Source organism: Nematolebias whitei, chromosome 8 (genome assembly GCF_014905685.2).
Source record: "Nematolebias whitei isolate Nwh7 chromosome 8, NemWhi1, whole genome shotgun sequence".
In the NCBI taxonomy this organism is placed as follows: domain Eukaryota; kingdom Metazoa; phylum Chordata; class Actinopteri; order Cyprinodontiformes; family Rivulidae; genus Nematolebias; species Nematolebias whitei.
Window position 1 is genome coordinate 38,015,600 of NC_056505.1, and position 12,196 is coordinate 38,027,795.

Below are 12,196 nucleotides of genomic sequence, written 5' to 3' on the forward strand. Positions count from 1 at the left end.
AATTGACTCTCGATTCACTTCAAACAAAGCCATGACTTCTTTCATGGCTCCTATACCAACACACTCTCTGAGGATCCTGGATGGTTTGGAAAGCTTAGAAGATCTGATTACTAAATCAGACTTTCACTTAAATTTATAGTGTTATTTTATTGCAATCCCTATTTTTGTGAATTTCCCAGTAAAATCAATGTGCTAATGGAAGCAGGATTGGCTCATCGACTTGTATATTCATATCACAATCATTTGTGTTTTGATGGACGGCACAGTGACGCAGTTGGTAATTTCAGGCGGGTCGTTTGTTGTAGGTTATATGTATGAGTTTCTGTTTCCTTGTTCAGCTTTAAACCATAAATGCTCAAACTCATGAACAACATGTTTTAAAGTCTGCTGGGTTCAGGAAACTGAACAGACATATTTTGGTGTATTTGTGAGTTTCCATGCTTGTAGTTTGAAACTGCGGACTGAAAAAGTTTGCGTGGAGAACAGCAACGTCTGTTTTGATACATCCCAACATAAGCATGGAACCTGGCACATGCAACCTTGTTTGTGCTCATACATGAGGCTCCAGGACTCTGGGGACAGATTATAATCCCTCAACCATGTTCAGCCTGAGTCCTGGAACCTGAGCCAGCAGGGCCGCAGTGATAAAAGCTGAGAAAATAAAGAAGTCTAAAGAAAGTTGGATGGACTAATGAACCATTTTCCAGATCTACGACCCCTCAAGCTCCCAGATGTGATAAAAATACATAAATAAATAAAAATAAGTCCCTGCTCAAAAAGCTGTGGAAAGTCTGAAGCTTTACCGAATAATGTCTGGAATGATTGAGGTCAAAGCAGATAAAAATGACTTAAAGTACAATTTGATATGGTAAAAGGCGAGACTTGAACAAATTCATCAAACACAAGATGATCCAAATAAGACTGAGGTCTATTCAGTCCCAACAAACCTTTTAAAACTACCTCCACATTCATTACACCATGGTGACATTTGCACAAATTTAACAAAACAGTGTCACGCTGAGAAAACAGAATAATCACATGACGTTTCAGAGCTGCGTTACTAAACTGTGCCTCAGCATCAAAAACATGCGAGGCGCTCAGGCCAACAACCGGTCCAAACCGCCTGGGTTAACAAGCAACTGCACAGGAAGCTCTGGGGTGCTAAACAAAAGTGAAAGTTTAAGTAAAAAAGAAGAAGTGTGAATTACAACAAAAGAATGTAAAAAAGTATGAAACAAAAAAAAAGTTTATTTTTCTTGCAACAACACAATCTACAACTATCATGTGCATAATGACTTTAATATAAAACAACAAGCCACATTATTGTACAACAAAGTTGAACTTGCGGTAAAGGAAGCAATGCTTCATCCTTTTTTTTTTTATCACACCCACCCACACACCAACTGGGGCTGAATGTCAAGATGGTACAAAACAACCAGAGGCACGTACGATCTGGGGAGAAGTGGATAACAAAACTATGCGATTGGCCAAAAATACAGTTTTGAAAGTCTCTGCTCACAAAAACTCAGGGTTCAATGACACTGCAATGACAAACATTCACAGATTTTCTTGAAATTTTTAGTTGTCAACTGGTAACCAACAGCCCCAGCCCAGTGAGACGCCACCTTTATGACCCCCATCGGTCTGAATGTTTGTTTTCACAGGTCTGCTCTGCTGAAACAAAAGTGTAAAATTCTTGTGAGTGATGAGCCCAAACAGAAGTGTCAGCTGCCGAATCGTATTATACCATCCTGTCACGTTACAAAGCAGTTTGAACCAAGAGCAGCACTTTTAAGCTCTTACTCTGGATTCAATTAAAAAGTTGCAGTATTTTAAACCCTGCAGGCAGTTTTATTTTTCTGGTGGAAAGCAGATTTATTTTATCCTGGTGACATTTATCAGCTGGTATCTCCTCTCCGATCCTGAGCTGACGTTTAATCACAGTGCTGCTGAATTAACAGCTGTCCTCTCCTGGCTTTTGTGTCATGACTCCCTTTCCAGCTCACAAAAACAAGTCTTCCTGTTTTGCTTGTTGAACAGTGGTGAGGCCTGATCCAAGTCAAGGTTCACTTTGTCCATTTCCTCCAAGACCTCTGCTCCTGTGCAGCTGTGCTCCTGCTCCTCAGAATGTCGATGATGATGGGCCAGAGGGACTTCAGTCTGTCTGAGAGCATGCAGCGCACATAGCTTCGTCTGAGAGCAGTGGGCGATGACGACTGACAGAGGGGACTGAGCCATTGCCAACAGGCTGCTCCCTACAGGTGGAATATGAGCAGGACAGCAGTAGGAGTTTTTACTGTTGCTTTGCTCTGCAAAAAGGTCAGAGTTGAGGGTGTTTGGGTGGAGCCTGATGGAGCCCGCAATGCTGTTGTGAGTAGAGTTGCGCTCGCTGCCGCTGCTCTTCAACACCTGCTGCTGGCCCAGGATGTGGCGACGGATAATCTTACAGAAGGTCTTTTGGAACTCCCGGATGCGGTAGGCGTAGATAAAGGGGTTGATCACAGAGTTGGCATGGGAGAGGATGATGGCCACGTACATGACCCAAAGAGGAGGACGCTGGCATTGTGGGCAGAACAGGTTGAAGCAGTTGATGATGTGCAGAGGCAGCCAGCAGACAGCAAACAGGCCCACAATGATGGCCAGAGACTTGGCCACCTGAATTTCTTTTTGCAGAGTGGAGCGTGACTTCTCTCCATAAACCACTTCCATTTTGATCAGCCTCAGCTGGTGGCGTGCTGCCATGAAGATACACAAGTAGATGGCCAGCATCAGCAGGAGGGGGATGAGTACACAAGCAAAAAAGTTGAAGTAGACCATGTACTCCATGTCCACCACCTCCTCAAACAGGCACCTCATGAAGCCAGGTGAGCAGCTGTTGTTGGTGCTTTTGGGCAGCTCTTTTTTGTACCAGCCCATCATGGGGGTCAGACCAATGATGATGGATAGAGCCCAGCAGATGGTGATGACACCTTGAGCTCGTTGGCTTGTCAACAAACTGTTGTATCTGGAGAGGGAAACAGAACAAGCATCAGGCAACAACTTCAACAACGTTTTATCAATCTCTGAGATTAACGTCTTTATTCCAAAAAGTCAGTGTCAGTAGGACGATCTGCAGTGACAGGAACATTACCTGATCCCTTCCTGGCTTTGTTACTTTCCTACTTACTAAGAAATGAACAATCTTAATTTTTGTTGTCTCATTTTAATAGAGATAAAAAATATCAAATATAAATCCAAATAATTCATTACAGTATTTGAAAAATAAAAACTGGATTCCAAAAAAGTTAAATCTGGTCCTCTGGACATTAAAAAAAAAAATTGTATAAACATTTCGTCTCTCATCTGAAAGACTTCCTCAGTCTGAGGTGCTGTATTCAGCTCAGTCTCTTAAATAGCACCTTTTCAGAGTGGATCAACCAGTTTGCTGCTGACAACCAAAACCAGCTGATCACATGATCAAGAAGGACCATCAGCCTAACAATGGATCATTAGCACACTGATGGCTGTTTACTATTCACAAAGGGCTGAGTGATACTAGCAATAACAGCATTGTAAGAGCGGGACAATTGAACCCGGAGGCCTCCACCCCTGTTTAATGATGGACTGTTTCTTTTCACAAAGATGGCCTCCTTTACTCCTCTCTCAAACCATCGTTCCTCTCTGTCCAGGATGTGAACATCTTCATCCCTGAAAGAGTGATCGCTGGCCTGGAGATGAGTGTAGACCACAGAGCCCTGGCCTGATGATGTTGATCTTCTGTGCTGGGTCATCCTTTTGGCCAGTGGCTGTTTAGTTTTCCTGATGTAAGACTGATCACAGCCCTCCTGACACTGAACAGCATACACAATATTACTCTGTTTGTGCCGGGGGACTGGATCTTTGGGATGAACCAGTCTTTGCCGTAATGTATTTTGGGGTAAACAGCCACTGGGTGCTAACGATCCATCGTTAGGCTGATGGTCCTCCTTGATCATGTGAGCAGCTGGTTTTGGCTGTCAGCAGCAAACTGGTTGATCCACTACAAGAAGGTGCTATTTATAAGACTGAGCTGAATTACAGCAACTCAGACTGAAGAAGTCTTTCGGATGAAAGACGAAACGTTTCTACAAATTTTTATTTTTTTTAATGTCCAAAGGACAAGATTTAACTTTTTTTTTCTACCTGAATTATTGAGCATGCATCAGGATAAAAACTGGATTGCATCCATCCATCCATCCATCCATCCATCCATCCATCCATCCATCCATCCATCCATCCATCTATCCATTCATCCATTTTCTTCTGCTTATCCGGAGTTGGGTCGCAGGGGTAGCAGCCTAAGTAGGGAGGCCCAGACTTCCCTCTCCCCAGCCACTTGGGCCAGCTCCTCCGGGGGAATCCCGTGGCGTTCCCAAGCCAGCCAAGAAACATAGTCCCTCCAGCGTGTCCTGGGTCTTCCTCTGGGTCTCTTCCCGGTGAGACGTGTCTGGAACAACTCACCAGGGAGGTATCCAGGAGGCATCCTATCCAGAAGCCCGAGCCACCTCATCTGGCTTCTCTCAACATGGAGAAGCTCTATTCTGAGTCCCTCCTGGATGACATAGCTTCTCAATCAATCTCTAAGGGAGAGCCCAGACACCCTGCAGAGAAAACTCATTTTGGCCGCTTGTATCTGAGATCTCGTTCTTTCGTCACAACCCAAAGCTCATGACCATAGATGAGGGTAGGAATGTAGAACGACCAGTAAAATGAGAGCTTCGCCTTTTGACTCAGCTCTCTCTTCACCACAACAGACCGGTACAGTGCCCGCTTCACTGCAGACGTCGCACCTATCCGCCTACCGATCTCTCGCTCCATTTTTCCCTCATTTGTGAACAAGAACTCAAGATATTTGAACTCCTTCACTTGGGACAGGACCTCCTCCCCGACCTGGAGAGGGCACTCTACCATTTTCCGGCTCAAGACCATGGCCTCGGATTTGGAAGAACCTATCCTCATCCCGGCCGCGTCACACTCGGCTGCAAACTGCTCCAGCGAAAGCTGTAGATCACGACCCGATGAAGCCAATAAGACCACATCATCTGCAAAAAACAGAGAAGTGATCCTAAGACCACCAAAATGGATCCGCTCAACACCTTGGCTGCACCTAGAAATTCTGTCCATAAAAGTCATGAACAGAATCGGTGACAAAGGGCTACCTTGGCGGGGTCCAACTCTCACTGTGAACGAGCCCGACTTACTGCTGGCAATGTGGACCAAGCTCTGACACCGGTCACACAGCCCGTATCAAAGGGCCTGGTACCCCATACTCCCGGAGTAACCCCCACAGGGTTCCCCGAGGGACGTGGTCGAACGCCTTCTCCAAGTTTACAAAGCACATGTAAACTGGTTGGGCAAACTCCCAAGCACCCTCCAGGACCCTGCTGAGGAGCTGGTCCAGTGTTCTACTACCAGAACAAAAACCACAATGGTTCTCCTGAATCCGAGTTTCGACTATCTGACAGACCTTCCTCTCCAGAACCCCTGAATAGACCTTATCAGGGAGGCTTAAGAGCATGATCCTCCTGTAGATGGAACACACTCTACGGTCCCCCTTTTTGAATAGGGGGACCACCACCCCTGTCTGCCAATCCAGGGGAACTGCCCCCCATGTCCACGCAATATTGCAGAGTTGTGTAAGCCAACAAAAACCCACAACATCCAGAGCCTTAAGGAACTCCGGACGAATCTCATGCAGGCCTGGGGCCCTGCAACCAAGGAGCTTTTTAACCACCTTGGCAACCTCAGCAACAGAGATTGGAGAGCCCAACCCAAAGTCCTCAGGCTCCGCTTCCTTAGTGGAAGATGTGCTGGTGGGATTGAGGAGGTCTTCGAAGTACTCCACCCACCGAACCACGACATCCCGAGTTGAGGTCAGCAGCATACCACCTCCACTATAAACAGTGTTGGTGGTATAGTGTTGGTGATAGGACGCCTTCTTCAGCCTGACAGAATCCCTCACGTCGGTGTTCGAGGGTTGCCGCCATGACAGGCATCGACAACCTTGCGGTCACAGCTTTGGTAAGCCGCCTCAACAATAGAGGCACGGAACATGGCCCACTCGGACTCAATATCCCCCACCTCCCCTGGAACGTGTTCAAAGTTCTCCCGGAAGTGGGACTTAAAGCTCCGTCTCATGGATGTTCTCAGCAGAAACTTACAATATGTTTGTTGTGCCTGCCAGGTCTGACCAGCATCCTCCCCTGGATTGCGTGTTTTTGTTAAAAAAAGTATTTGATCCTAACAACTTAGCCAGATGTTTGGTTACCAGATATTTGTCATGTGCTCATGTGGAACACAGATACCATCCAACCAACCAACCAACCAACAAACAAACAACCCAATTAACCAACCAATCAATTAAACAAACACTAACCAACTAACCAACATATTAACCAACCAACCAGTTAGCATACCGATATTGACCAACCAATTAATAAAACAAACAAACACCAAACCAACCAACCAATTAACCAAAAAAACACCAACCAACCAACCAACCAATTAACATATTGACCAACCGACTAACTAACTAATCAACATCCAACCAGTCAATTAACCAAAGTTCCAATCTACCAATCAACAAACAAACTAACTAGCCATCTAACCAATTACCTAGCTAACTAACCAACCAACCAAACCAATCAATCCTAATCTGAACTGGTTCTAAAGTCCAGATGTTCACAGAACCAGTATCTTCCACTCCAACCTCTCCACCACCACAGATGAGACCAAAGAGCTGTCAAAAGAGGTCAGAGACAAACATTAGATCTGCACAAGGCTGGAATGAGATACAAGACCTTCAGCAGATGCTGGTCCATTCACGCATGGAATAAATAGTCCATGACCATCAGAAGACCTTGGTCTGGAGCTCCATGTCACAGGGCTGAGGATGATAAGAACGATGAGGGATCAGCCCTCAGTTACAGCTTTGGTGCTTGTTAATGTTCTGAAGACAGCTGGGGCCACAGTCTCCAACTAAACCAATGGTAGGACACTATGCCACAGTAGATTAAAACCTTACAGGACCTTCATGGTCCCCCTGTGGAAGAAGTCGCATGTTCAGGTCTGTCTTAAGTTTACCATCTAGATGATTCAGTGAAGGTTGGGAAAAAATGCTGCGGTCAGATGAGACCATAAATCAGCTCTTTGGCATCAAGTGAAACAGCCATGTTTACAGGAATAGAAATGCTGAGTATGGCCTGTAGGACGTTATCCTCAGAGACAAGCACAAAGGTGGAGACATTATGGTTTGGGACTGTTTTTCTGCTAAGGCTAGAAGACAACTTCACCACATCGAGGGGCCAGTGGATGGGGTAATTTACCATAAACTCTCAGATGAAAACATTTTTCCCTCAGCCAGAACACTGAAAAGTTATGGAGGGATCTTTCAGGGTGACAATGACGACAAAAACATACCACAAGTCAACAAAGTAGAGGTTCAAGATGAACAATATTCTGGTCACAGAGAGATCCAGCCGTGCTCCAGACCTTATTCCTGTAGACAATCTGTGGAGGGAGCTGAAATGTCGCAGCCAACAAATCTAAAGGATTTGGAAAATTTCTTGAAGAAATTGTTGTTGTGCTGCCACCAGAGGTTTCTGCACTAAGTACCGAGTCATGTTTTTCTTGAAGATCAAATACTTATTTCACTCAGTGTCTGTCCATGTCGAATGAGTCCCTGAGGCTCAGTGGGACTAACCTGTATAATTAAAGGTTGAATGAATGCTTCATCTTTGTCCATTCAAAATGAAACTCTCACTCTCACTCTCTGTCTCTGTCTCTCTCTCTGTCTGTCTGTCTCTCTCCGTCTGTCTGTCTCTCTCTGTCTATATATACATATATACACATGCATGCATACATACATACATACATACATACATACATATATATATATATATACATATATATATATACACACACACACACACACACAATATATATATATATATATACACACACTATATATATATATATATACATATATATATACACTACATCGGGTATACATGTATATATACACTATATATATACATACATACATATATATACACTATATATACATACACACAAATACACTACAAAAAAGTTCATCCTCAATTATCCAAGTATCAAATCCAATAATTCTCAGTCAGGACATATGGACAGTTTATTTTTTATAGAGACAATTTGCCCTCAATCCAGAGGGCTCATCAGACCTCCAAACTTCATGTGGCCTTCAGATTAGCTCAAGAACAGTGTGCAGAGCTTCATGAAATGGGTTTCCATGATCGAGCAGCTGCATCCAAGCCATACATCACCAAGTGCAATGCAAAGCGTCGGATGCAGTGGTGTAAAGCACGCCGTCACTGGACTCTAGAGCAGTGGAGGCACGTTCTCTGGAGTGACGAATCACACTTCTCCATCTGGCAATCTGATGGACGAGTCTGGGCTTGGTGGTTGCCAGGAGAACATCACTTCTCTGACTGCATTGTGCCAAGTGTAAAGTTTGGTGGAGGGGGGATTAAGGTGTGGAGTTGTTTTTCAGGAGCTGGGCTTGGCCACTTAGTTCCAGTGAAAGGAACTCTGACTGCTTCAGCAAACCAAGACATTTTGGACAATTCCATGCTCTCAACTTTGTGGGAACAGTTTGGAGCTGGCCCCTTCCTCTTCCAACATGACTGTGCACCACTGCACAAAGCAAGGTCAATAAAAACATGGATGGCAGAGTCTGCTGTGGATGAACTTGACTGGCCTGCACAGAGTCCTGACCTCAACCCGATAGAACATCTTTGGGATGAATTAGAGCGGAGACTGAGAGCCAGGTCTTCTCATCCAACATCAGTATGTGACCTCACAAATGTGCTTCTGGAAGAATGGTCAAAAAATCCCCATAAACACACTCCTAAACCTGTGGACAGCCTTCAATTCAATTCAGTTTATTTATATAGCGCCAAATCACAACAGGAACATTCACATACATAAAAGCCAATTGGTAAAGTTCTCTATCTAAGGAGCAGCCTTCCCAGAAGAACTGAAGCTGTTCTAGCTGTAAAGGGTGGACCAATGTCATATTGAACCCTATGGATTAGGAATGGGATGTCACTTAAGCTCATATGTGAGTCAAGGCAGGTGAGCAAATACTTTTGGCAAGGCAGTATATATATATATATATATATATATATATATATATATATATATATATACACAGTGTGTATAAATGATGACATCCCAGAACTAACATAGGCTGAACTAAGAAAGCCTTGCAGACCCTCAAAGGAAGCGGTCTATTTTGAGATTGCCTGCTGCGCAGTGTGGGAGAGCAGCTGAGATATTTGGCTTGTTTCTATCACATTCTTGAGATGCTAAAGTGCAAAGGTTAATGTTGCAAAAACAAGTCCCCCTCCACCTCCACCCCCCCAGGGATACAAATGAATAAGGCAGAGGAACCCTCACGTAGCATTTCCTCAGCAGGAGGAAGGGGTTGTGCAAAAACAATCTGAGTCCCTGACACAGGAAGGCCGAGTGGCTCCGAGGTCAGACTGGTGTCTCGGCGTGAAGCCGCAGCATGAAATATGGCTGCACCTTTTTATTGATCAGCCTGCCAGCTGATCAGACTTCTCTAGGAATACCATCTCTATTTAAAGTTGAGCGTTAAACAGGAGACCAGATGTCTGAGCGGTTTCACAGTAAAGTAAGATCACTGAGAGGGCGCAGGGAACTACGCAGTCTGTGTAAGCAATCACAACAGTATTTATTAGATGGCTCCACAGGGACGTGCTCCCAAAGGAGACTCCATTTTTGGACGCACTTATTCGGCCAAGATTGTCTTTATGCGCAGGAATTAAACGTGAATCATTACTGTGAGACTTTTACTGACTGGCGCAACAAAAAAACGGTAAACCAGTCATTATTGTGCATTCTGTTTGGAAACACAAACCTTTTATTTTAACGAGGTGTTGGGATAACCCTGTCACTTTATGATTGGAGTCGTTGCCCGATCCTTTTTCCTCCTTAGATATAAGAAACATACAAGTTTTTCCAACGGGTCTCTAAATGTACCGGTAACTAGCTTCCTTATTTATGAACTTATTTGCCTGAGAAACTGTATTTTACTGTTTGAAAATAACGTCCTAGCACTCCTTAAATGAATGCTAGGAATAAAGGAATGCTCAGCTACTACCACAGCATATTTCAGCTTAATATCTGTTAAATTAACTGAGTTACAGACATTTACCTGTTTGCTAAGCTGTGGCAGCCATGTTTTTTTTTTTTTTTTTTTTTTTTTTTTTGTTTGTGAGCTCAGTTTAAGTGTAGAAACATTGTGAAGTGTTTCAATGAACTTATCATCATCGCTCAATTTTTTTTTTTTTATTATTATTTTTTTTAAAGAAAGAGAAGAAAGAAGAATAAATAAATAATAAAAAAGAAGAAGATAAGACGAGAGACCACCATGACAAAACAACATGCACAGCACAATGCCACCCACAATATCACCATGAAACATTCGACATCGCACAATGAATCATCTAGCTTCCGCCACTACCCAACCTAGCGTGCATCTGTCAAAGCACCTGAATCCAAACACCCGCGCAAGCACGCCCACCACCACCAGATTTCTCCAAAAGAATGCCCAATAGTGGACGCGGGGGCCCACAGACCCGCCCCCCCAGGACACAATGGCAACATAGGGAGGACCGGAGCCACAGACACACAGCGGCCCACAGGCCCGGAGCCCCAAGAGTCTCCCAACAGGGAGAACCGCACCCCCCCAGAGAGGAGCAGAGGAAAGAACCGGGTGACCCCAGCCACCACAATGCAGAGCCTCCAGGAAGCTGCAACGACGAGCCCACAGGCCCGGCCAGCGACCCATGCCCCCCCCAAGTAGATCCGGCCATGGACACCGAGCCCCAAGCCCCGAGGCCATACCACCCCCTAGCAGAGCCCCGACAGAGCCAGGGCACCCAGGCCCCGCCAGGCAGCAACCAGGGCGGACCGACGTGCACCCCACCACCCAGCCCAGACACCGAGAGCCACCAATGCACCGGCGGCAAGGGAGTCCCCCGCCAAAGGGGGGCACGACCGGGGGGAGTGGACCCCACACCAAACGTGGGGCCCAAATTGATCCAAGAGAGGGGGGACCACCAAAAACCCAACCCGAGCAACCAACAGGCACACACAGATAGCCCGACAGAATCTCTGTCGGGCCGACCGCATGCACCATCTACCTGACAGCGACCACAGGCCGGCCCCAGCCCAAGGGGCAGAGCAGCAGGGAGCCGCAGCCGAGGAGGGCCGGCTCTCACATCAAGAGCTCCGCACCATAGGCCCGGAGACGCCCCAGCACGCCACCCATGCACCCCCCCACACACAGAGCACCCCCACCGCAAATGCCACACAGGAAGACCAGCCAGTGCCCGGATGAGATGAAGCCACGCCCCCAACCGCCACCCTACACCACCAATGACCACACGTACACTACCATAGCCGACCCCCCGCCAAAAGCCGGCAGCCACCCCGGTCAGAGTGCCGTCCATCGCAACCAGGAACCTAGATTAAAAGAATCGGAACAGCCCAGGAGGAACCGAAGCACCGGCCCCAACACTGACCGCCCCCAAGGCCCAAAGCCCACCCGCAGCCCAGACCCCAACAATGCGGCCCCCCCCCCTCCATCCCCGACCCCTAGTGTCACACGGAGAAAGGAGGTGTTTGTGAAAGGGGAAAAAATAAAAAAATAAAAAAAATAAAATAAATAAATAAATCTATATATGCATAAATAAATTATGAACAGACCCACTTCCTTCTCCTCCCACTCGAATATGGTGTTGATGCATGTTGTTATACAGTGCGTTTAAAATGGGGGGATGAGGTGGCGACCGGCACAGACCCACCTCTTGCCCAGAGAGCAGGCGGCGCCCGTTCACCCCTCATCTCCGCACAGAACCCTAAATGTCTACATGCTACATATGAGAGTGGGCACAGGTCCGGGGAGGTGGAAATGGTAGTACATCCCACCACCTAAGTGCGATCATGTGCCCACTCCAGATCCTATATATGCATGTGTCGTGAGAGTGTTATAAGTGAGTGTCTAGGTTGTATATTAAAATTAGGGCCCAGGACCCCACCAGCCACGGAGATGGATGATTCTCCCCGTAGCTCAGTAGTGCATCTGAACCCCAAAACCCTGTTTGAGTGGTGG

The 12,196-nt window shown here is 46.1% G+C and overlaps 1 protein-coding gene across 1 annotated transcript in view; it reads right to left on the reverse strand.

Annotated features, from left to right (window-relative positions):
* Positions 1–1,977: 1,977 nt before the first annotated feature.
* Positions 1,978–12,196, reverse strand: part of adora2aa (adenosine A2a receptor a) — a 12,083-nt gene continuing 1,864 nt past the window's right edge. The window contains exon 2 of the mRNA XM_037680614.1: positions 1,978–3,004. Coding sequence (XP_037536542.1) covers positions 1,984–3,004 — 1,021 coding nt within the window. The 3' untranslated portion in view covers positions 1,978–1,983. The remainder of the gene's footprint in view (positions 3,005–12,196) is intronic.